The sequence below is a fragment of the Cygnus atratus genome, chromosome 5, assembly GCF_013377495.2.
Source record: "Cygnus atratus isolate AKBS03 ecotype Queensland, Australia chromosome 5, CAtr_DNAZoo_HiC_assembly, whole genome shotgun sequence".
Classification (NCBI taxonomy): Eukaryota; Metazoa; Chordata; class Aves; order Anseriformes; family Anatidae; genus Cygnus; species Cygnus atratus.
In genome coordinates, this window is record NC_066366.1 from 41689428 (window position 1) to 41715335 (window position 25908).

Here is a 25908-nt window from a genome sequence, read left to right on the forward strand (position 1 = left end):
TCCATGGCAGCGGGACCCGTGTCCACCCCGTGCATCCCCTGTCCGTGCTGACAGCCTCACCGTCACCTCCCCCGGGCCACGCGCTCCCCGGGGCAGGGTCTCGCCCCTGGGAAACCACCAGGCACAACAGGGGAGGGCAGGGGCGTGCGTGCAGGAGCGTGCATGTGCGCACGTCAGTGAGGAGGAAGAAGGGATGTGAGCGCTGGAGGCGTGAGCACCCGGCGCAGGCTGGCAGGCAGGGACTGCCGCGCCGGTAGGAAGTTGAACTGTTTCGCAACAGTCACGATAGCAGCGGGTGGCTCACTCCGGAGGGATCCTGCTTGCCGGGGAGGGAGAGAAAAAGCAGTGCAGGGAGAATGAGTGTTCCCCAGCCCGCGGGACGGGGATGGGGCTGGAAGATGATGCGGACGGATTCAGTCTGAGAGCAGCAGGCAGAGGGCTTGGTGGCTCCGTAACGCCCGCAGTGCTGGCCGGGCAGCGCGTGCCGCGGGTGAAGCTGCTGTGGGTACAGCTCACCGGGCACGCCGGGCACGCCGGGCAGGGCGGCAGAGGCCACCAAACTGCCAGGACCCACAGTGAGCAGCCAAGAGAGGCACTAAGAAGAAACTAAAATGCTTCTGGGAGTGAAAACATGACACATTTGGGAAAAATTGTGATGGGAAAGCAGCCAGTCATCCTCCCTCTCAGCTCTGCCTGAAAGTGCAAATGAGTGCAGGTATTACGCGGAAGGGCAGGTGAAAGCACCGCCATGCCTCCTGCTAGCTCACATCCAGCACTCATTAAATCGGCCATAGCGAGGCAGTTCAGTAAGGGATTGAATCAGGCTCGGCCTCACAAAGGCTCTGCAGATAACTGCAGTCCTATTAACGCGGGGTCCCTCTGTGGCCATGGTTACATTTTTTCGGTGCCAGGGCTGTTTGAAGCGGTCCGAGCGATCCCAGCTCCTCAGCGCTCACCCACATCCCCCCCATTGTGCCAGCACGACGTAGCCGCTCGGCGAACCGGATCTGGGAGCTGATCTGGCAGAAAAATAATCACTCTCTGCTCGTGCAGGGCCGCCCTCCTGCCAGAGCCACTGACCACCGCCGCGTACCGGCCCTCCCAGCCTGCAGCTCCACGGCGGCCCGAGCCCGGCCGCTGCAGGCTCGCTCTTCCTGGCCCTCTTGGCACGGCACCCGGCCTGCTTCTTGACTTTGCTCTCAGCTGTCTCACCTTGCTAAACTGGCAGGGCACTGACTGACAGCAGCAAAGGGTTTTCTGCTGAGGCAGCGTGAGAGAGCAGCTCTGCGCGGGGGCATGGCAAGGAGGGCAGGGGGCTCATCGGCGGGGAGGGGGCCCTGGCAGCCCACGGCAAGACCGAGCAGCAGCCACCCTAGCTGGCGTGCAGCCTGGCAAAAAAAAAAAGGCCTCGGATTTCCCAGGCCAGTGCATGAGAAGGAGCGGAAGCGCGCAGCCCGGGCAGGAGGGCAGCAGGGTGATGCCTGGCCGCGCTGCCGCCGGCGCTGCTGAATCAGAGACGCCCGCGGTGGCTGAGCTGCTGCGGGGCGCCCCTTCGCCCCTCCCGAGCCTCCCGGCCCACGTCACGGCTCAGCCGGCCCGCACGCCGCGGGGCAGGGCGGGTTTGGGAACCAGCGGCGGGGCAGGGCTGGGCTTGAAGCGGTGCCGCACGGTGAACTCCGTCCTTTGCCCCACTGCTCCTTCCCCGGGTGAGGCCCTGCGGTCAGCGGGGTGCGACACAGCCGCCGCTGCGGGGTCACCGGCTGACGGCGGAGAGCAGGGCAGGCTGCTGGATGGGGATGAGGCGGGAGGCAATGAGCAGAGGACACTGGGCTGCCCGGCCTCACCTCCCTGGTGAGCATCCGTGCCAGCAGCCCTGTTGCCTGGGATCACCGGTCCCAGTCCTTGCAGGATTAGCCTCAAGCAAGCAGCAAGGAGGAGAGGAGCGACTGTGAAGTCCCAGCGGGTGGCCGTGGACGCACACTGCATTGTGTTTGGCCAGACCCCGGCACAGATCCTGCCTTTGCCCCCCTCCTTCACTTTCCCACGCGTCCGGCTGTCCCCAAGCGCCGGTGACGGGTGCCGTGCCCACGCAGCGCGCCTTTTCTCACCCGCAGCGACTGCCTTCCCGAAGGCAGGCACCGCGGGCTTGCCCCTGAGAAGTAAACACTAATTGCAGCCCCACCCTTTCCTGCCCCAGGCGGCGAGGCGAGGGTACCCTAAACGTACGCCGCGTTCGCAGACGAGGGGTGTGGGACAGGAACCAGCCCTCGGAAAACAGCCGGGATTGAACCCGCTGCCCTCCGCCTGCCAAATCAAACAGCGCTGATGCAAAGCAAACAGCGGTGACAGCAGCCCGGCTGCCGGCGAGGGCCGGGCCCGCAGCTGGCTTCCAGGTTGCTGGCCTCAGCGGACAAGGGGTAGGAGCAGGCGCTGGGAGCCGTCACCCCGGGGGCGCCCGATGCCGCGGACGGGGCTCGGAGGGCCGTGTGGCTGCCTCCTCCCGTGCCTGTCGGTGGCGCTTGCACAAACCGCCGGCGCCAGCGCGGCAGCGCTCGGCTTTGGGGGGGGCCCCCGGCCGCCCGGCGTCCCCCGGCCGCCTGGCCCAGCCGCGCGGGGGGAATGCCCGTGGGCGGCCGTCTGCGGGCGGGCGTTCCACCTGCAGGGCTTCGGCTGCTGCGTGTGGCAGGGGAGGAGGCCGCCGTCGAGGGCAGGGCAGGGCAGGGCAGGGCAGGGCAGGGCACCCCGGCGCGCCGGGAGGCAGGGAGGAGGCGGCTGGCGGCGGCGGCGGTGCCAGCGGGGCTGCCCGCACCGCCACGGCGCGCAGGGAGGCGCACGGGGCGTCTGGGCGCCTCGCAGCCGGTGGCGGGACACCGGTCAGCAGCGTGCCCCCGGTGCGGGGCGAGGCCTGCCGGCGGTGAGGGAAGGCCGGGCTGCGTGGGGCGGGCGGGGACGGGAGGGCTGCCCTCGGGGGGCCGTGAAACGTTCGGGGTTCACGTGGGGGGGGTCTCCCCCTGTCGCGTGGTGGCCGTGCTTGTGAGGCGATACTGGATACGGCGGGCTGGGGACGGGCGCGCCGTGCCCGCCACCGGGCCGGGGCGGGTCCCCAACGCCCCCCTTTGCCTTTTCCAGCGGGACTCCCCCCGCCGCACCCCCCCCCCCCCCCCCGGGGGGCACGGCCCCGGCCCTCAGGCCCCCGCCTGCGGCCTCCGGCCCGGCCCGGCCTCCTCCCAAACAACCCGACCCGTTGCCGTGGCGACCTCGCCCCGCCCCTCCCCGCCGTTGCCATGGCGACCGCGCCCGCCCCTCCCGCCGCGGCTGACGCCGCCGCCTGCGTCGCCCGCGAGAGCTCCGGCGGTGGTAGAAGGAGGGAGGGAGGGAGGGAGGGGGAGGGCGATGACGTCGCCGCCCCGTCGCTACGGAAACCACGCAGCGACGTCACCCGCGTTGTGTGTTTTCAACGTCCCGCCGTCTCCAAGGCAACGTCAGGCGGTCGGCGCGGCCCCAGCAACAGCGCGGGGATTGGCTGGGAGGGGCCGGGGGGCGGGGCTTGGCGGCGGGAGGCCCCGCCCACTGCCCGCGGCGGGCCGGGGCCGGGGCCGGGGCCGGGCTGAGGGGGGGGGGGGGGGGAGCCCCGCGGGGGGGGCCCGGGGCCCGGTGCCCGGGGCTGGGGGCCGGAGCTCGGCTCCCCCCGGGCTGCCCCCGGAGCAGGGGGGCCTCGGCGCCGCGGGCGCGGCCCCGGGCCCCGTGCCCAAGCACGCACCGTGGCAGCCACGCGGGGTTGGGGTGGGCTGACACTGACATTACCCGGGCTCGGCCCCCGGGAAGCGCAGCGCGCGCGGCACCGCCGCCTCCCGAAAGCGCCCGTGTGGTGTGGAGCCAAAAGCCCGGGGGCGCCCCGAGCAGCGCGGGGGCGTCGGCGTGCGCTCCCTGCCCTGGGGGGGGGGGGGTCCGCAGAGGGCAGCGCGGCCGTGCCCGCCTCGCTTGGCTCCCGCCCGACGGGCGGAAAACGGCCGCGTCGGCCCGCCCGGCCCCGGGTCTGGCCGTGGCGCCCCGTCCTTCCTTATCCCGCCTCGTTCCGGGGCTTTTCCTTCCAAAGGCCGAGCGGTCCCCACGCGCGCCTGGGGCGTTCGGCTCCACGTGTTCCCCGCTCCCCTCGCGGCCGCTCGGTGCCCCGGGACGCTATCGGCCGGCGCGGAGATAAGAGGCACCCGGCGGGACGGCGCGGGCGGCAGGAGGACTTCGTGCCCGGCTCGTCCCCGGCCGCGAACACCCTTCCCGGGGGCACGGCCGCCAGAGGCTGGGGCCCAAGGTCGGGAGCACGGCGGCGGGCGCCGCGGAGCCGCCGTCGCCGAGCCAGCACGCGGGGCCGCGCCCGGGGAGCTCGCTGTGGTGGTTTTACCCAGCGTGGAGCGGACCCAAAGCGCCGGGCAGGGCGAGGGGAGCGGGTGGGAGGGCGAAATTCGCGGCTGGCGGCGTGTGGCTGCGCGACCACGAGGTGCCGGGATGTCTCCGCTGGCAGCGTTTGCGCTTTAGGACAGCCCCGTCACACGCCCGGCTGCTGTGATCATTAATTACTATTTATGCTTCGCTGTGGGGATGCGCTGTGCTTTACAGACCAGAAAAGGTGGGAACCCTGCCCTGCTGGGAGCTCCCAGGCCGGTGGCAAGCCCTGGCATGCAAGGAGGAGGGCTCAGCCCCCAGCCCCGTAATGCGATAAGGGCCCCGAAACTGCTTTATCACCCCCCTTCCCTGCTTGTCCAACCCCGATTGCTCTGCCCAGCTCTGCAGGGGCCAGGTGGATGGCGAGGACGCCCCACGCTGTGCTGGGAGCGTGCGAGACACGGGCAGCCGTGTGTGTGTGTGTGCGCGTCCGTGGGCACGCGTTGGTGCCCCCAGCAGCAGCGTCCCCCTGTGCCAGCCCCACCGCCGGGTCCCCACCCCACCCCGGCAGCCCCATGTTCGCAGGAGGCAGGCGCCCGGTGCGTGCACGGAAAGCGAAACGCGGCGGGTGGGCCGGAGCCGTCACGCCGCGCTGCTGGCACGAGCTTTCCCCTGGTGAGCGGCCAAATTTAGGCACAGCCGGCTCCTGCCCCAGAAGCTGGTTTTGGCTGTGCGGGTTGCACCGTCCCACACGCCTCGGGCGCTTCTCTGCTGTGGCTTTCTAAGCCCAGGCTCAGTTTACCGGCTCGGCTCGGCTCGGGGTGCGAAAGTAGGTGGGGGCACTCGCTGTCAACCTGGGAGCAGCTTCCCAGGGGGGTGAGCGGGGAGCCGGGCGGCTGGGGGGCTCCCCAGGGCGAGATCCCCGTTAGACACGTGCCCTCCTTGCCCTGCCAGCACTGCTGTGGCGCCTGGGCAGTGCAGTGGCCATGCCACGGTGTGGCAGCGAGGACAACCCCGTCCCCTAGGCAGGAGGGCCCGTGCCCTGCCCGTGTTCGGTCCCTGCGGGGCCGCTCGCTTCCTCCTCTTCTCGCACTCGCTGCGGTAGCGCCGCGCGCCCCGCGTTCGGAGCAAACAACAAGCCCACGTCATGTGTTTTCGGTTTCTCTGTTTCCCTTGCCTCCGCCGGCACGTGCTCGAAGCGTGCAGCGCCTGGGCGCTTTCCGTTTGGTGCAAACAGAGCGCCCTCGGTCACCGGCCGGGATGGCAACGGCAGCCTGCGTGGACGCCGCCAAAATATTTGGGCCCCCCCCCACCTTTGCTTTCCAGAAGCTTCCCTTGGGGTGCAGTTGGGCCGGAGGAGCGCTTTGTGGGCGGGCAGGGGGCTGAGCAGTGAGTTTTAGCAGCGCGCCTGGAAAACGTGAGGGACTTCAGCGTGCCGGGGGCCCTCACCGTGGCCGGGCACCGGTTCGCCAACCTGAGCTGGCCCCCGGGGACTACGTGGGGGCACGGCCCGCCGCTGCTTCGGTAGCCGGCCCGGGGCGAGCGCCGGCCGGGGCGAGGAGCCCCGGGGGTCTGGGGGGTTCTGACGCCGCCCTGGAGGGCGGGCGGCCGCCGGGGGGGCGCTGAGCGGGCGAGAAGCCGCGTGTCCCCCCCGCGGCTCCCTCCCCGGGGACGGCGGGGCCGAGCGCTGCGGCACTCCTCGGCCGTCCCCTCCGCCGCGCCGGGCGGCTCAAAACTAGCGGCTGGCCCCGTTCTCCCGGCCCCGTGGCCCGGGTCTCGAAGAACAGCAGCCGCTCGCGCGGCGGCGGCGGCGGCATCGGGCGCTGCATTTAGCCCGTGAGCTCAGGGGAGCGGCGGAGGCTGCCAGCGGGATCCCGGCCCGGCCCGGTGACGCTCCCGCCTGGAGACCGCGCTGCGGGCTCTGGTTTGTTGCCGTAAACACGGCCGGGCGCTGCCGCGGCTCCCCTGTTACTATCTATAGCGCGATCTCTTGGCTCCCGCGCGAGGCGAGGCCGCGGGGGCCGGCTCCCGGCTCCGCCTGACCCGAGCCGGGGCCGCCTGACAGCCCCACCGCGGGTGGGTGGCCCGGGGCCCCGCGGCGGCCGGCACCAAACAAATGCCGGCGCTGGGGCGGAGGGCGAGCCTCGCCCCGCGCCGCCCGGGGGGGGCCCTGCCCCTGCCCTGCCCCCTGCCCCGGGCCCCCGCGGGGCGAGCAACCCGGAGCCCGGGCACGGGGGCACAGCCCCCCCCCCGGGCAGCACCGGGGGCAGCCGCAGACCGCCGGTGGCAGCCCCAAGGCGGGGGGGGGGGGGTGGTTTGGTGGTGGTGCGTGGGTGCCCCCGCGGCACCCGTGGGCGCAGGGGGCGGCCCCGTCCCGTGCCCCCCTCCCCGCCCCCGCCCCGCCCGCCCCGTCCCGTCCCGCCGCACTTGGCTGGCAGCCCTGGAGCGCTTCCCGTCAGTCCCGCCCCCCCGCACAGGATGTATCCCATATAAGGATATCTGCGTCAGTGGTTCCCGAGCCCGCCCGTACCATTCCCATCGCGGGGGGGGGGGGGGGCGGGGGGGGGAAGCCGCACGGCTCCCCGCGCCCCCCTCCCCCCCCTCCCCCCCCCGCAGCCACCTCTCACGGTGCGGTCTCCCCCGCGGGCGGCACCGCGGCGCGGGCCGGGGGGGGGGGGGGGAGCGGGGCGGGCTGCCGGGGGGGGGGGGGTGGCAAGGGCGTGCGGGCGGGCGGCCCCCCCCCCCCCCCCCCCCCCGCTGGGCGGGAGTGGCGCGCGCCGCGTGACGTGTGCGGCGTTCGCGCGGCGGGAGGTATAAAAGGGAGGCGCGGCGCGGTACCCCCGGCACCAGAGGCAGTCCCCGGCGGAGGAGCGGCCAGACGCGCGGCGCGCACCGGGACAGGCGGACGCAGCCGGCCCTCCCCTCCTCCCCGCTCCTCGCCTCCTCGCTCCCAGCTCCGCAGCGCACCGCAGGCGCCGAGCGCAGCCCGCCGACCATGATGTACCAGGGCTTCACCGGCGAGTACGAGGCGCCCTCCTCCCGCTGCAGCTCCGCTTCCCCGGCCGGGGACCAGCCTCACCTACTACCCGTCCCCGGCGGACTCCTTCTCCAGCATGGGCTCCCCCGTCAACCCGCAGGTGAGGGGCTGGCCGCGAGTGGGGTGCGGGGGGGGGAAGGGGGGGGAGCCCGCTCGGGGCACGGCACGGGGCAGCCCCGCGGGTCGGTACCGGCGGCCGGCCGCAGCCCCGCCGGGGGCCGCCCGGTGGCGGCGGGACGCGGGGAGGCGGCGGGGTGCGGGGGTAGAGGGGTTGGGGGGGGGGGGGGAGCCGTGGCCGGGCGGCGCGGGGCGGCGGGCGCGTAAAGCGGCTCCATTGATAAAAACGCGAGTTCATTGAGGAGACTCCGGAGCGGCGCCTGCGTCAGCGCGGACGTCAGAGCTATTTATAGCGGGCCGCTCTCGTGCGGAGCCGCCGCTGGCAGCGCGGCCCCGGGGGCGGCGGGGAGCGGCCCGGAGCGCTGCCGTCCCCCCCCAACCCCCTGACCGTACCCCCTTCCCCCATCGCGTCCCGCAGGATTTCTGCTCCGAGCTGGCCGTGTCCAGCGCCAGCTTCGTGCCCACCGTGACGGCCATCTCCACCAGCCCCGACCTGCAGTGGCTGGTGCAGCCCACCCTCATCTCCTCCGTGGCCCCCTCGCAGAACCGCGGCCACCCCTACGGCGTCTCGGCGCCACCGGCCCCCGCCGCCTACGGCCGCCCCGCCGTGCTCAAGGCGCCCGGAGGAGGCCGAGGGCAGAGCATCGGCCGCAGGGGCAAAGTCGAGCAGGTGAGAGGGGAGCGGGGTGCCGGGGGGGCGGGGGGGAGGATTTGGGGAATTGGGTTTGGGGTTTGGGGCCGGGGGGGCCGCTCGGGCCGGGGGTCTGGCGGCGGCACTGACGGGCCCCTCGCTGCTCTGCCCTCAGCTGTCCCCGGAGGAGGAGGAGAAGAGGAGGATCCGCCGGGAGAGGAACAAGATGGCAGCGGCCAAGTGCCGCAACCGGCGGCGGGAGCTGACCGACACGCTGCAGGCGGTAAGTGCTGCCCGGGAGGTCCCGGGGGCGGGCGTGAGGAAAGCGGGGGGGGGGGGGGCTTCCCCGAAACGCACCCGCCCGGGGTGAGGCCGGCCCCGGCTGACAGCCCGCTCGCTGCCTCTGCAGGAGACGGACCAGCTGGAGGAGGAGAAGTCCGCTCTGCAGGCGGAGATCGCTAACCTGCTGAAGGAGAAGGAGAAGCTGGAGTTCATCCTGGCGGCGCACCGGCCAGCCTGCAAGATGCCCGAGGAGCTGCGCTTCTCCGAGGAGCTGGCGGCCGCCACCGCGCTGGACCTGGGCGCCCCCAGCCCCACCGCGGCCGAGGAGGCTGCCTTCACCCTGCCGCTGATGCCCGAGGCGCCGCCGGCCGTGCCGCCCAAGGAGCCCAGCGGCGGCGGGCTGGAGCTCAAGGCCGAGCCCTTCGATGAGCTGCTTTTCTCCACGGGGCCGCGGGAGGCCTCCCGCTCGGTGCCCGACATGGACCTGCCCGGGGCCTCCTCCTTCTACGCGTCGGACTGGGAGCCGCTGGGCGCCGGGAGCGGCGTGGAGCTGGAGCCCCTCTGCACCCCGGTGGTGACCTGCACCCCGTGCCCCAGCACCTACACCTCCACCTTCGTCTTCACCTACCCTGAGGCGGACGCCTTCCCCAGCTGCGCCGCCGCGCACCGGAAGGGCAGCAGCAGCAACGAGCCCTCGTCCGACTCCCTCAGCTCCCCCACCCTGCTGGCCTTGTGAGGGGCTCGGCCGCCCCGCACTGACTGACCTGCCGGGCCCCCTCCCCTGCCCGTGCGCCCCCACGGACTCGCCGCCGCGCCCCCTGGGGCTCCCCGGGCCTGGGGAGGGCCCCGCCGCCGCTGCCCCTCCACCCCCCCTCTGTCTGGCCGGGCGCCCCGGGGCCTGGCGGAGCGCCCCGTGCCGAGGCCGCGTACCTCCTCCAGAGATGTAGCAAACCGCATGGAGTTTGTCTTGTCCCCCAACGGCCCATCCATGAGAGCTGGTAGTCTGTAGCATGTCCCACATGGCTGGGTTGGTGACTCCCTCCCCTCCTTAGTATCACTAGCATTAACTAATTAATCCCTTGGTTTTAAATGATTGGAATTAACCTGGTGCTGGGTATCTACAACTCGTATCTAGTGCAGCTGATTAACAGTAACTACTGTGTTCCTGGCAATATCGTGTTCCGATGACTTAGCGATGACCCATCTTACGTGGGGGGGAAAGAGACTCTATTTTATTTTCTAGTAGGTAGATAAATAGCTATATCCATGTACTGTAGTTCTACATCGATGTTCATTGTAACTTTACTGATCATGCATTGTTGAGGTGGTCTGAATGTTCCGACATAAGTTTTCCATGAAAACGTTTTTATTGTGTTTTTAATTTATTTATTAAGATGGATTCTCAGATATTTATATTTTTATTTATTTTTTTCTACCTTGAGGTCTTTTTTGACATGTGGAAAGTGAATTTGGATGAAACTTAAGCATTGTTTGCTTATTATTGTTCAGAGACATTGTCAATAAAAGCATTTAAGTTGAGTGCTGGAGCTGTCCTTGCCTTACCTTTTGCATCGCTCCCTGTGACCCTAAAGGGGCTCCCTGAACTCTGATTTGGGTTGGGCTCTGCGAACTGCAGCCTGGTGCAAGCCGCCTGAGGCACAGGGCGCGCTGGGGCGGGAAAACCATTAAGTGCAAATCTGTCACTGCCCTTTTTATTAATTAGGACTGGCTGTGGCTACGCCCTTCCCACCTACCAGTAGGGTCACCCATCTTCTGGCCACCCCCTCCCCTCTGCCTGGGGCTGCCTGCCCTGGGACTGGCACCCTCCTGCACCTCTGCCTGCCGCGGCCTTTTTGCAGAAAGAGGGGCTTTTCTTGCAGGGGATAAAGGGCAGGGGAGTTCCAGCCTCTGAATCAGAGGCTGGCTCCAGGCTGGGGTCCACCCTGTCATTAGCATGCGGCTAACAGCCCAGCTTCCTCCTGCATGGGCAGGGCTGGGAACACTCCCTGGCTCCAGGTGTCCCTGGACTTGGTCTGGCTCTTCTAGGAGCAGCTACTGAGCGTCTTCTTCCAGCCATAAGGACGGGGGGAGATGCTCCCACTTCCTCTTGCAGCTGAGCGACATATGGTATAACGCTGACATTCCCCTTGCCCTTCGCTTTGTATTAAAGTTAGCTCAGTCCTTGAACGAATGCGAGTTATGGCAAACAGCCTGCATGCTCTGGTAATGCTCTTCCTACCGGGGTCTGTGCAGCGTGGCTTTTGCTTCCAGTTAGTTTAAGGGAGCTGCAGCCCTCTGTCATTTCTGCTGCCTGCACGGCAAAAACGCGCCCCTCTGTCAGGACGGCATGTCTCACAGGGCTGGGGCAGATCACCCTTGTGTGCACAGTGCTCTTACACTCCCTCTCTCCTGCTTGCGTGAGCCTGCTCGCTCTCAGGAGCGCCTTTCTCAAGGTGATGGCAAAGGTGCCACCTGCGCTGGCACCTGCGTCCGGCTGAAGACTGCCTTGACACCGTGCTCTCGGGAAATCTCTGCAGGCTGGAGGACCCTCTGGCGCTCGGGGTTTGTGTAACCGCAGGTTTCCTGGTCACTGCTGCAAGCTCTGCTTTCTTCACCCCTTCCCCAATCAGAACACGCACAGGATGTCTCTCATCTCGGTAGTGCGTATTGCTCTGCTCGGGGCTTGCTCAACTCTGCCCGCCCTGTGCAAAAGCTAACATTGCTCGTGGAGCTTCCTCCTTTCAGCGTGGAGCTGGCGGCAGCGCTGACAGCTGACAAAGAATGACCCCGGTGCCACCGAGATGCCGCCCACTTAGAAGCAGCTACTTTCACATCACCGCTCCAATTTACAGGGGCAACACCCAGGCACGGCAAACGCACAATAGCAGTGACCCCTGAAGCAGTCACGTAGGTGTAGCTACAAGAGACTTACGTGACGGGTAACCTGGTGAAGTCGGTAGGTCTGGAATCACAACGTGCCTTCTGCTGAAAAGACCGGCGGGGTTCGTAGCTGGAGAGTCAAGAGGTCTTAAGAGAGAGAGGTGTGGGAGGCTGGATTCAGCAGAGAGGCGGAAAGGAGCAGCGCTCCCCCAGTACCAAACAGTCCCTGAAGGTGGGTGGGGTGCCCCCGGCGCCATCGCCTCTCCCAGCCACTGGGCAGGTTAACGCAAGACCCGGGGCCGAGTCCTGTCAGCCCTCCCGCAGCATCATCAAGGCTTGCGCTGCCCGGACGGCAGCCGCCAAGCGCCGGTGTCAGCTTTTGCGTCGCCTCCGAGGCGCCGCGAACCCAGGGGGGCACCACGCGGGCTGCGCTCCTTCCACCTCAGGCTCGGGCCCCGCTCCCCTCGCCTCCAGCCGGGGCTGGCGCGGGATGCGGGACGCAACAGGCAACAACTCAGCACGGCGAGGGCAGCACGCCGCTCCTCGCAACGGGCACGGCGCGGCGAGCAGCGGGGCCGCTGCCGGGGAGCCGCCGGGCCGTGGGCGCCCCGCAGGGCCCCGCTCACCCCCCCCCCCCCCACCCGCCCGGCACCGGGAGCGGCGCCCCGCGCCCCGCCGAGGGCCGCGGCCGCCATTTTCCTCCCCCCCCCCCCCCCCCCCCCCCGTCAGGGCGGCCCGCCCCGCGCACGCGCGCCCGCCGCCGTGTTTACTGTTTGGTTGCCAGGGCGGCGCGCGGCGGGGCGCGTCAGGGACGTGACGTCCCGGCCCGGCTCCCCGCGGAGACGCCGCGAGCCAGCGCCATGACGCAAGAGCTTCCGGCCGTGCCCATATATGGCAAAGCGGCGGCGGCGGCTTCCCCCGGCGGGCGCTGGACGTTGGGCCGCGCGTGAGGCGCTGCGGCGGGAAGGTTCCAGAAGGGCGCGAGGGCGGGGCCGCCATTAGTCCTGTCAGGCCGCCATTACGCCTCCCCGAGGGGCCCGCGGCTCAGTGGGCTGCCCTGGCTCCACCTGTGCTGCTGGGCCGGCTCCGCTTAGCGCCAGAAATGATAAATCGTGACACTTCTAATCTCCACACGGCCCTAGATGAAATAAAATAGTGATATATATATATATATATATATATATGCACGTATTCACCATGCTTGCAGTATTGCAGCTCGCCCGTGAAACCTGCTGCCGGCCTCAGGGCAGCTGGTGACCAGGCGCCGGCGTCCTTGAGCTCTGGTTCTGCTGGTTCCCCGGCCAGGTGTGCTGTCGTTGTTTCGCCGATAAACCTGACTCTTCTATTTTCACTCAAAATAGAGCGGGAAGCCTGCCAGGAACAGTCACCGGAGCCAATGGGCAGCTGAGAATAAATGGATTGTTCAGAGAAGATAAGGGTTCAGGGGAAAGAAAAAAAAAAAAAGTTCAGTGCTCGCTGTGGAGGAATTTGAGAAGGTTCCTGTGCTCAGTGTTCTGAGAGATTTACCAGAGGGTGTGTTTAAAGCCAAAGTGTCCACACAAAAGGTTATGAAACAAATAAAAAACACCGAACAGGCACAACTGGGTAATATTCATGCAAGGTTTCTAAGAGAAGTTAAGATTTCAGTAGCTGGGCTGCCTACTGGTGGCTAAGTGTAGCATCTCATTTAGAAGTGCTTCAGTATTTGGGAATGGAAAGGTAGTTAATGTGCCAGTTAAAGTGCCCAGAAACGTTCTGGAGAGCTGCCGACCAATGAGCCAGCTATCTGTACCAGGCAAGGTAGTGAAAGCAGTTTAAAAAGGCAAACTATTGAGCACAAGGGAAAAAAAAAAAGTGTACCAGGTGAGTTGGCAGCTTTTCTAAAGCATTCCTCACACATTGTTTGAAGTCCTGTGAGGAGTCAGCAAGCGTATGGAAAAGAGATTCCCCTGATGTCATTTGCTTGGGTTTTGAGAAAACATTCTTTAACATCTATCAGCAGAAGCTTCTGAAGAAACTAAGGTGCTATGGAATAAGAACAGAAGTTTTCACATGAGTAGATGAGGCTGGTTTAAAAGATGGGACGCTAAGAACAAAAAACGTTTTCCTAGGTGGAAGGCGTCTTCATGTGAAGTTGCACAAGGATCTGAATTGGAGCCTGGGGTCTGGAACAGGTGGTAAATAGTGAGGTGGCTGAGAGGAAGTCGAGTAAGACTTGACAGTCTGCGGGTGATGCAATTCTATGTAGGTAAATCCGAAGTGTTCCAAATAGGGAAAAGACAATCCTTACTTTACATATTCAAAAGCAGCCTATAAGCTGATTTATCACGTAGAAACAACATCTTGGCATCATATTAGTTCCCTGAAAATCTCAGCTCAAGGCTTGGTAAATAAACAAATCAAATGTAAAGAGTCAAGAAAGAACTAGAGAACAAAGCAGAAAGCAGCATTCAAAGCACAGTGCAAATCCGCGGTGTGCCTGTGCTTTGAATGCTGTGTACAGTTCTGATCTTATCTTCAGAAGGATGCAAAGCTGTGAGAGGTGCAGAGAAGTAAATAGGTGTTCGGAGGTGTGGAACAGCTCCCGGGTGAGGAGCAGTTAAATTAACGAGGGCTCTTCAGCCTTAAAGAGACACCTGTCAAGATAAGAATGATGACATCAAATGAAAGTTAGGGAAAATGTGAGTTGAAAACAAACTTACGGGGCTTGCTCGTTCCATATCGCGGTTACTTGTGGAAAACCTGGTCGCGTGAATTTGTGGATAACAGAAGTTTGCTTAAGCTCAGGAGGAGTCCAGAAAACAAACAAGAAAAAGCCAATGAGTACTGTTAAATACAAAAATAGCTCCTTTGGCTGAGGAAGTTCTGATTTTCCTAAATTTCGGGGTCGTTGGGGAATATTCTGAGGATGCAGCATTACACCCTTACATTGTGCTTACAGCCATCTTTAGGTGGTTGCTGTCAGCCAGCGTCAGAAGACTGGACGATAGCAGAGAGGGGGAGAAGCAGAGGAAGGGAAACTTGGTCTGATCGACTATGACTACTCCTCTATTGTTTTGTAAATACTTAGCTAAACTTTCGCTCTTACTCTGTGCTTCCTTACTGAGGTAGGATTTGAAATTTGTTTAAATTATTACAAAATGTGATCTTATATGTCTGTGCTTCTCATTCGTTCAGATCTTTTGCTGATAAGGTTGTTCTTGTGGCTTCCGGCGAGCTTTCCAGTCATAGTGGGTATACTGGTGACCCGGTGAGACGCTGAAGTGAAACCAACAAACACTCATTCTTCTGATATGGAAACAGCGGATATCCACAAGGGACCTGGATGTTATATCAACAGGATACCATGGGAAAACAAAAGAAGGTCATAACTAACATGTGGACAAAATATCTTTATTGTTTCCAATTATGGAGCTCTTTTTTTTTCTTTTTTTTTTTTCTTTTTTTTTTCCTTCAGAACAACAGATTTTTAGCTCCTCTTCACTGATTATATTGGAGCTTTGTTTTTGTACAAATATTTTGTAGCTTGATCCTGTTGGCTAAAGCCAACCAGGTGCAACTTTAAAGCAGTCATTTGAATTCCAATTGCACCACAGCCTCCATTTGGTAAGAATTCAGCTCCTTTTAAATAGCCCATCTTGAATTTTGTCGTGCTAGGGAATAAGGGAAATGAAACAGACTCATCGTACAGTATTTATCTGTTGTTTGCAAAAGGAAGTATTTGTTTTGAGTAAGTAACAGTGTTACAGAGTCCATAAAATACAGTAGCAGTGTCAGACCTAAAGCATATGGTCTAAATTGTGTACAGTTCGGATATTACCAGATCATTGAGGGTTTAAGTAAAACATTATTTTGACACTGCTCTGATGTATAGCGGGTGTTTCAGCATCAGAATGATGTAGTTCCTGCTATGAAGCATTCGAACTGTAATAGTAGGAGAAATGGCAGTTGCCAGTAGCACACAGCAGAGAGAAGGACAAGCACTGTTACAGCATTTAAGCGTGTGCTGTGGCAATTCAATTAAAACAGTAGCGTAACCTGATCATGATGTGTCACTAACCTGAGGACACAAAGGAAGATAAACTGAGGTAATCTGCTGTCATTACATAAGAGTTGAGTGCAAAGCCAAGAATGGGGTTTCGGCACAGATAAGGATTTCTCTCTGAGACTTTCAAAGAATTCAGCTCTTCACAGCTTTAACTCTTCATAGGAGTTGCAGATCGTCCCCCCAGGTTTGTCAGCAAGTTCCAGGTGGTCAGGTGCCACAAGCCTGGGCTCCTGAGCTGTGCCTGGGGGTAAGTAGCAGAGAGCTTGGGACTGCTGATTTTCCATCCTGCTCTGTTGCACAGTAATAATCCTAGTCCCTGAAATACTTTTGGGCTGTGCCAATGAAGCTGGGCTCCCGTCGCTCTCCCTGGTCATCCAGCAATACCCTAGCAGGTTTCATACTGCGTTTCCTACTTCATTGCACTTTGGCATATGACAAGTCCTTGACTTACCTCATGGCTGTGTAAGGTGTTTAACGCTCCAAAAATAACCCCGGTGTCTAAAAGAGCTTGGCAAACTACCTCCAAATCATCCTACACATTGGGTAGGATTTAAGGGAAATATGAAATAATTTATTTCACTAAAAGGTAGGTAGGTAGCTGTATTTGGAGATGAATATGGTGAAATAGCACACAAGAAAACATGATACTCTACCTGACTGCTTATCTTCCAGATCTTTGTTTCAGCCTGCAAGCTGAGCTGAGGGGCACGGCACGCTGATGGGGTGGTTTCCACAGCTGTCAGAACTGCAGAATGATACTCAAACAGGCTACCTCCCCCAGAAGGCATGTTCCTGATTAGGAACATTCATTTGAGAAAAGTTGTATTTATAGTCTGTATACCCCTACTTGCCTAAGGACCTTCTGAGGGCAAACGCTTCACTGGGCATGGCTTCTGGCTCCTCATCCCAGTACATTTAGTCAAGACGTGAACTCGTGACTGTCTTCCTCATGAAACACCGTTTGTTGTAGCTCTAGTCCTTTTTGTGTGAAGGCGTGACAGGAGCGCGGGACTTCTGCTCCTTACACCTGGACAGTTTTAACGCGACTTCTTGATAAACCTGTCGTTATAATGTATAAATAAAACTTCTTTGCCAAGAAGATTTTAGCACTTCAGAGTAGCAATGTTTTAATTTTTCCTCTTAATTTTTCTAACCTATAATATGAGAAACACTTCACAACTATTTTCATGGCAAAAATGCACGTAGATTATTTGCTGGTTCCTTCTGGAGAGTAGGTATGAATAAGACAGTTCTGGAACTGTCAGTGCCTGTGCGTTTGTGATCAAAGTGCCAACCAATTCCATTTGCTGGATATGTGGAAGTGCATCTAAGGCCATGTAGTCAAAACCCAGCAAAATCTTCCAAACCACTTTAACTTGAGGACCAAAGTCTGCATTATTTTCCCTCTCCAAGCCACATTCTCGCTTGCTATTGTAACATCAGACAGTGGCTGCTGCTAAAGGCCTGAACTGTTGCATGCATGTGAGAATGATTACCATAGCTAATTTAAGGCACGTGTAGTTGCACGGGGAATGACCTCACAGCTTCCAATCTTGTCATAAATACGGCTTAATTACTGGATATTGAATGACAGATTGTGCCCTGCAGGTGATCAGACACAGAACGTGGTAAAGACCAGCTCTGACTCTTAACCAAAGGTTTGTATTTCCTTTTAAGATACATCATGCACTGGAATAATCATCTGTGTTTATGAGGACAAAGTATTTATTATTATATAATGATTTCCACCTGAGGATCTCTTAGCTCCTTATGGGCACTAATGATTACAGCGTTCTGTTCTGTTCTGCATCTTACCATGGGCTTTTTCAGTGTAGCATCCGAGTACTTTCCCATTAACCTCAAATGTGACTAATACGCAAATGTGTGGTTTGTTCCCCCCTCCTCTCCCCGGTGGATTCTGGGTTGCAGTGTGTTCACAACACAGGTGGAAGAAGCGTGCCTTGCGATCTGGAGGGGCAGGTCCTGAAGTGTCCCTAGGGAGTTCATTCTCCCAATTTGGACAGGTCCCCGGAAAATGGGGTCTATTGCACAGGCAAGCATTACATTACTGCAGAGTGCTCTTGCACCACAGGTAGCTGTTGATTACAGTCTATCTCGGTGTCCCAGGTGACTTGTTTTTGATGCGCTGGTGCCAGGCCACCAAGTGCCTTGAAGGTAAGAACCGAGTTTAACTGACTCAGCTGCCCTCCAGCACCACATGAAGTAGGTGAAGAGTGTGATTTGTGTTAACAGCCAGGTAAACTGAGGCACCGAAACTGCAGTTTCAGGATAGTTTAAATGAATCTGCATTGGTGATCCTGCTGCGTTCGCTACTCTGATCCGTGTGGTTCTGTTCCCTTCCTGGCTTCTGCACAGCTACTTGCTTGACCCCTCAGTGAAATGGTTCGGGAAGTTACGCTGGCACCAAAAAATGTTTTTATGTGGAAGGGTTAAATTCCAGCTGAACTTGGTCCCTAACCAAAGTTACTGCAGAATCAGTCAGATGCTAGTACCAGAGCAACGGGAGATCCTGCAGCTGACAGCTGTATCAACGTGTGTGGAGCAGCACATTGAGGACAGAAGTGATTTGGCTAAATTCAGTTTGGGAATCCTGACTCCTCAGAGCATCTGCCAAAATCCCTAGGTTTTACCACGAAGGTGCTCAAACGCTGCAGGAGGTTGCCCACAGAGGTTGTGGAACCTCCAGCCTTGGAGGCAGTCAAAACTCGACGAAGCCCTCTGAGCAGGGCTGGGCTAGCTCACCTCCAGAGACCCCTACCCGCTGATGTGATACGTCGAGTCTATGATCAACGGGATCGGCTGCGTTAGGAGAGCTACAGGAGTAACGTGGTGGCGGCGGTGCGTGTGAGAACAGCCCAGTGGTAAGGCTTGTAATGAGGAACTATTCTGGATACGTGAAACATCTCTGAGTACCTCCACAATCTGCATGGCGTACGCGGAGAGATCTAACTGTAGCAGTTTAAAATACCAGCTTTGCGCTCTGCAGTGGGTTTATAGCTCTCTTTGGTGACAGAAAGGAGTCCGTGCTGTACCCTCCCCAGTCCCTAACCCTGTTAGCAACTGTGGAGAAGGGCTTGTGCAGAGTTCCCGGATGCCAAGTGGCAAAGGCTGAAGTTCCCATACCTCCTGGAACACGTGTGTTAATCCTGGCCAGGAGAACAGGGTGGAGAGACTGGCATGGGAATGCCTGAAACCACCCCAGCTGGTTGCAACTTACTTGTTGTAAGTCAGACCCCCGAGGCAGCGCTTTTAGGCTCAGCCGCCTCTAAACCCACGTCTTTGGGGTCCTGAGAAACATCATCCATCTGCTGGGCATTCTTCCTGCCATGTCTGAATTTCCCTGCTTGTCAGGTGTGTACAAAGAGCCGTATCTCGAGGAAATGGGCTATAGTTTTTACTGGAACTGACCGAAGTGAGAAGGTGTCTGTGAGGCTTCAGAGTTTAGTTTCACGGTGGACGCGCAGCAGGACCCTAACCTCTAGCAGAGCTGTCCCGTACAACGGCACAAGGCTGCCCGTGCCCCCCGGGTTTCCGCAGTCCCCTCCAGCTCCTGTATCAGTGACGTCTCGGTGCTCCCTCAGATTTCATCATTACTCCCGTAACGTCCCGCGTATTTCTTAAGGCGGGCGTGCCTGGGGCCAGGCGCTTAGGTAAGAGTCTGAATTTCGGTTTTCGCTAAGCACGCGTTTAGATCCCGAGACCGAGGAGGGGAGCTGAGCGACGCCAACCCCGCAGCCCCAGACGCCGGAGGCGGGGAGCAGCGCTCCGCCTCCACGGCGGCAGCGTCCGGCCCACCTCGGGAGTCGCTGCGGCTCCGGCTGCCCTCTGTCGGCCGGCCGCCTCCCTGCCCCGCTGCCGGGGCTGGGCACGGCCCGCGGGCTCGCAGGAGCGCCGCCGGGCCGCTGGGTGAGCGCTCCCGCTGCCTTCCACCGCTCCCTGCTGGTGCCTCGCGAGCTGGGCAGAGGAGAGGCGGCGTGGGCGAAGCCCCGGGGCCCTTCCCCGCTCCCTGCGGCGGGTCGGGTGGGATCGGGTTCGCGCAGCGCCGTCCGGCTGCCTTTGAACATCCCTAGCAGCGGAGATTCCGCAGCCTAAGGGCGACTTGGTGCGCTGACCCTCCTCACCGTAAAAAAAAAAAAAAAAAATACAAAATTAGGATCCTGAGTTCATGCTTTGAAGGGTTAGTATTGCTCCACTGCGCTCGCAAACTTTTTACCAATTCCTAACGCTTTTTCAGGAAAGGTGTTCCTCAGCCACTTGGCACCCTGTTGCTTGCAGTTCTTCCATTCCAGGTGCAGGACTGTTTTTTTTTTTTTTTTTATATATATATATATTTTGATCTTAATGAGCTTCCTAACAGCCCGTTAATTCAGCCTGTTGGGGTTCCTCCAACTAGTAACCCTGCTGTATAGTATTTCAGCCACTGCCCCTGATTGGGTATTGTGCATGAATTTGCTGGGCATGTGCTTTGTCGTTTTGTTCAGGGCGTTAATAAAATAAAATAAAATAAAATAAAAAATAAAATAAAATAAAATAAAATAAAGTAAAGTAAAATAAAATAAAATAAATAATCACAGAGTACTGGCCCCACTATTGACCCATGAGTGATGCCACTTAACTCTGCTGGTCGTCACGTAGACTTTGTACTGCTGATCAGCTTTGAGCTTGGTGGTCCAGCCAGTTTTCCTCCTACCTTATTTATTATTTATGTACCCGGTCAATATCTCACTGATTTGGCTGTGAGGATACTAGGGGAGGTGGCACTGAAAGCCCCACTAAAGCCAAGGTAGGTTACTGTCTAAGTCAGGGCCAAGGGGCTGATGTGCAGCAGTACACAGAGGGCAGCAGCTGCTTTGCCAGCTGCCCCAGACAAACCCCCCAGTTCTCTCCACAAAACTTGTACCCAGTCCCTCTCCCGATCCCACCTCCTGTCCGCACCAACACTGCTCTTAGGCTGCCCCCTTCACTCGCTCCCATCTGCTTTCCAAACGCTGCCTAGCATCACACGGGCGCTTCCTAGGGGCAGGGCCAGGTAGGCAGGTAGACTTTTTGTAGAAAGGACAGGTTGTTGATACATGGCCAGACTTGCCCTGGAGTTCTCTGCCGTGCCGTACAGCTGCTGTGCAGTCTGAGAATCGAAATAATTTCTGATGAAATCTCTTGTCCTTAATCCTCTCAAATATGTGCATGTGCTGATCTTGGGTGCAGTTTACCTAATGAAGCTTTGGATAAGGTGATCTGTTCCTGTAAATACCATGCAGATTTGGGGCCCGGCAACCTCCTATCAGATTTTGCCCTAGGAAATGGTAAAAAGTCTGAGAGAGAGATTGTGGGGTTGGAATCTGGCAGAGATTGTGGGGATAGGACCTGGCACTTGGGAGAAGTGCTGAAGTGCAGCACACAAGGAGTCTGGACTCCCACAGGCTATGCTAGGGGAAGAACTTTGCCTTTGTTTATTTTGCTAAGTCTGTTTTTTTGACTCTCTGAACTGTGTACTGCAGGAAGGACTCAGGGAGATCTTGGGCCGAGCCTGTTTTGGGCCAGAGAGCCTAATGCTGACTGGCTGACAGAAGCCAGATCCTCGAAGGAATGTCTCGCTGCAATTAGCATGCTGGCAGGAGGGGTTCAGGTGGCACTGAGTATTGAAGGGCTCTTTGGATACAGAGGAGGATGTAGAGCTTCTTGGATTCATATGCTGCGTGGTGCTTGGGGTGACTTCCAAAGTAAGTAAACGGGCAGGGAAATACAGCCCTGCAGGAAGGAACCTCAACACTTTCTGCACTAAGTTACTTATGTCCTGCAAAATGGATGGCAAGAGAAAACATAAGTCCACAAATGGCTCATGACATTTATGTCTTAGCTTTTGAAGCCAGAACAGAAATCCTTGTGTGGTGAGAAGGGGAGTTAGGAGTAAGACATGGGTAAGAGAGTGGGTAGGTGGAAGAGTGGGACGGGGACAGACACTGAGTGACTTGGAAATGGCTGTGGGGAGCTGAGGAGGTGAGACATCCAGAAGCAGCAGACTTACAGTCATGCCAGGTGCGGTTTTAGACCAGTAACTTCCTGAACGTGCAAAGGTCCGACCAAACCCAATTGGCCACAGTGTGATAAGTGCTGGTGCTTTGCCAGGCCTGTAATTGCTAAGGCATTTTCAGAAACAGTCATGGTTCTGGTTACTTTGGTTTCTTTGCCGTCACCAAAGATGCATCTATAGGTTTAAGCTAACCCGATCTCTTGACTCCCTTTGTACCTGACAGCCTGGTATGTCCCGCTACTCACCGTGCCACATCAGAGAACCAAGCCCGTGCAGTTTGAGGTACATTCGTTTTGTTGCACACACTTGGATTAATGCGTCATTCATGTGCATTAGCATTTGGCTAATACTTCCTGAGGAAGAAGTTTTTCCTTTGCTTCTTTTTACATAGCAATCCTGCTGCTGACAGGCGAGACGTTAAAATAAAGGCTGCATAGCTCTTATTGATTCTACCCGAGACTTTTTTTTTTTTTTTCCTTGGAAGCCTTGCACAGAAAGTCTTGCACTGTGCCTTTCAACTCAGGCTCTGGATCAAGTCTTGCAAAGATTGGGTGCAGCTGCAAGACTCCTGGAGGGATTTTTATCCTCACATCAGATGGAGCTGGGGCAAAAGAAAAAAAAAAAAAAGGGTAAATCACAGAGCCAGCAACTTTCTTGGCGTCTCTGGGATTGTGGCTCCTCCTGCCCCTCCGGCCTTCAGAAATGTACTCTGCAGAGCTGCCCGCATAGAAAAACAAATGCATCCCAAACCAAAACAAACAGAGTTGGGTGTTGGTAGTGAATGGGCCAACACCGTGTGCTGGCGTCATCTCTGCCCACTGCCAGCACGTTGTCATAGGAACAGCTGGATTATTTTACAATCCAGCTGTGGAGCCAATTCTCCAAAGGAGTAGCCTGGAGGGAGGAGAGAGGGGCGGGCAGAAGGGAGCGTTGCTGCATTTTCTGGTAACTGAAGGGAGGAGGAGTATTAGTGCTGAGAGTAAGGGAGGGATTACAGTGCGTGCCATCTACCATAGCCTGAAACCACAACCAGTCATTTCCAGATAACTGACTCTCTACTTTTAGCTGGATCTGGGAATTAAGAGCTTCCCTGCGGAAGAAAGGGTGAGGAAAAAAGGAAGTCTTTTTTTTGTGTTAAGGCTGACAAAGTGTGTTTCGCAGCACGTTGTCCTGCAGTGACCATGGCTTGCCCACTGCGTGGAGTGCTGTGCACCTCTACTGCGTCCCTCCAATCCCAGAAAGTTGGAGCTGATCGAGCGACGGCTGCTAGCTCACCAGGAAAAAGATTCACGACCGTTTCCCTTGCCCTCTAGGAATATTTGTGGCTGTGTTCCCTCTCTGTAAGCTGCTTGGATCGTGTTTTGAGCCTGCAGCACGCTGAGGACACTGTAGGTACCTGAGCGGAGGCTCAGGCTTTGTGCTCACGAGGGCTGTTGTGCCAAAATGAACACGCCTGATCTGATGGCCGGAGCTTCGCCCTTTAAGGCCTCGTGCTTTAGCAGGTCTCACAGGCTGTGTGCTCCAGGAGAAGAACCCTGCAGCGACCATTGGGTCACCAAAGCCAGATCCTGCCCCGGTGTGACAGCAAAGCAGCGCCTTGGCGCGACTCGGCCGGGTCTGCATGGAGGTGCTTGTCCCGCAGGGAGCGCAGGCCGAGGCCAGCCAGATGGCCTGACGGGGGGCCGGGGGCCCTACAGCGGCCTGGCCCGGGGCGAGAGGTGGCCCGGGGAGGCCGTCAGGTGGTGCAGGCCGGTGGCTCCAGGCCCTGCTCCTGCTGGGCCTTGCGGGGTGCTCCGCAGCCTGCCCTGCCTCGGCACCGGTGCTTTGGAGATGCCTTCCCTGGGCAGCGCCCTTGCCCAAGCTGGAAGGAGAAGTCCTGTTTTATTGCTGGACTCAGAAGTGATGAGGGCATGGCAGGTGACAACAGGATGCCAGGGAGCACCATGATTTTACCTGAGTTCAGAAAGGATGCCGAGCCATTTTCTGTACTCGGCCTTTTTCCTTTTGTGTGGCACATGCACCCTCATGTACAGATTGTGTGCAGGCAGGGCAGATTTGAAAGGGAGATCTGTGCCGTACCTTGCTGGTTCTTAACGTTTTAGAGCTGCGAAGACATGTTTTAGGCACTGCAGTACCTGCCTCCATCCCTTCTGCTTTCTCCATTCTTCTGGCTCCTCCCAGTGGTCTCTGCTGACCCTGCTAGTGAAGGCTTTCCACCCCTTCCAGAGGGACAGTTGGGAAGCGTTGTTCACATCCAGCCCAGCTTCCAGCACGTGGGCTTCTTTACCAGGGCAACTCCAGACTTAGGAGAGAAGCTCTGGTGGGCGCTGGCAGCCTTAAGTGATTTGCAGGATTTTGATTTGCTTGTGAATATATCTGTTTGACAAATTGACTTCTGGGCTTTTTTTAGTAGTGTGGTTCTGGACCTGGCCCCTGTTCTGGAGGAGTTACCTACAGATGAAAATAGCACTGGAGAAGAGGTCGGAGTTTGGCCCGTAAAATATGCCAAGGAATTTCTTTGCCTGTCATCTAAACTGCCACTTCGGTTATTTCCACATTTGCAAGGAGGTGCAGAGATTCCTCTTTTCTTGTTGTATTTTTGGTCTCTGCTGCTTTGGGGACATGACTGAAGAGCCAAGATGCAGGCAGTGACTAATGAAGTCTCTCAGATGTCTTTCCATGATGAGACAGCCACCGGTGTGGAAAATGCTGCTCTTTTTCTGGGGGGAATTTTGTCTCTTGCTGCCTGTTATAGGGAACCCACTTTCTTGTTCTTTATTTTAGCCTTCAGCAGAGAAGGAAGAGGAGGAAAGGGGTTTTCAGGCCAGTCAGCAGGAGCCTTTTTTTCTAGAGCTTCAGCAGATCCTCACCACAGTGACACTCAGGTTAGGCTGTGTTTCCAATTTACCCCCGTCTCAGCTGTTACAAATTTACCCAGAGTGGTCTCCCCGTGCAGCCCACCACCCCTACTGCTGTTGTGAGTAATCTGTAGCCGAGTGACTTGGAGCTGTGGCACCAGGCAGCGTGGTGAAGCAGTAGCAGCAGCAGCAGCCCCCAGCCTGATGATGTGGGGGACATGCATGCAGGTGCGTTGTTAGAGCATGGAGTGGCTCTTGTGATGGGTGCAATGAGAGCAGCAGTTGTTGGGTCCCGGGGTTTTGCGTGGGTGCAATGTAGGTTCTCTCATTGCTTGTGATACAGCTGGCTTTGGCTTTTATTCATCAAAAGCTTGGTGTTGATGGATAGCAGGACTACCCATCAACAGAAATTCATGAAGGCTAGACATGGAAGCTGGGGCAGAACGTGGGAAGGAAGCAGAGAGAAGACAAAATGAAATCTTATAATTGTAGGAGAGCAGGCGAGGTGTGACATTGGTTTTTACGGGGAGTACACTCACTTGGTGTGGGTCTGGTGAGGAGCAGGTCGCTGGGAACGTTGCTGTTCTGTGGAATTACATGGGCAAAGCCTGACCCACTCTGGCACTGTGAGGTGTTGTGTGGTAGCTCTGCCCCAGGGGCTTCCCATCAGAGGTAGGTCTGTGGCAAGGGGAACCCCGGCCCCAGGAAAGTGAACCAAGGTTCAGCACCCTGGCTGCTGCCCCTGACAGTGGCAGTGGTGTTGTTACTTGTTTTTTCCTAGCTTTGGGACTACAGTGGTGATGCTGGTGCAGGAGCACACACAGCAAGGGCACACGCTGCCACCCGGCCCCTCCTGCCTCTCAGATTCTTAACTGGTACCGTGCAAGGCACCTGGATTTAGACCTGCTGTAATTGGTGCTGCATCCCCAGAAAATACGCAGTCCAGCCTCCTCCAAATGTTTGCGTGTGGACGAACACATGAGAGGTTTAAGAGCAGGAAAAGCTAATTTTATTTTATTTATTTTTTGCTTCCTGGTTGGCCCCAGCTTTCAGAAAGGTGTTAGCTATGAATCCTGACAATTAACAGACAGTTGGAAAATGTTTTAGAGGGTTGTGGCTATTTTGGCTGCTGGGTAAGTGGGGGTGAAAGCAGAAATTCAACTCGGTGCTATGCTCTTTGTTACTGTCCCTTTTATTATCCTTGTTCCCTTTGATGTGGAAACGTTGGCCACCCTTGCCCTCTAGAATGGTGCTCAGGTGTAATAACGTGGGACATCTGTCTGCTCTGAGCCTGTGCTACTCATCCCCTTCTTGTCAGGGCCAAATTTTGTATGCTCCATAAAGCCAGTGCTTAGCTGCACTTCCAGGCAAAACTGCCCATGCGAAAAGGAGCTTCAGGCGCTGCGGTGCACATGGAAATTGTTTGTGCAGACTTTCTCCAAACTGCTGTGTTTGAGAACGTCCCATAAGGAGTCCAAACACTTTTACTAGTAAAGGATTGTTAACAGCCAGCCCGCCAGAGATCCTGAAAGTGTTTGTTATCTTGAACTGGAACTGTAGATAGGAATGGAGTTGCTGGGTCCTGGCATTTGGTGCTCCTCTAATCAAGTACATCATTGTCCT

At 58.6% G+C, this 25908-nt stretch overlaps 1 protein-coding gene across 1 annotated transcript; it reads left to right on the top strand.

The window, feature by feature from the left end:
• The first annotated feature begins 7261 nt into the window (after window positions 1–7261).
• FOS (Fos proto-oncogene, AP-1 transcription factor subunit) lies at window positions 7262–9236 on the top strand. Its single transcript, XM_035539493.2, is given in 5 exon segments — window positions 7262–7450; window positions 7452–7517; window positions 7953–8204; window positions 8341–8448; window positions 8575–9236. Coding segments are annotated over 5 exon segments (1110 nt in total). The 5' UTR covers window positions 7262–7375; the 3' UTR covers window positions 9184–9236.
• The last annotated feature ends 16672 nt before the right edge of the window (window positions 9237–25908 follow it).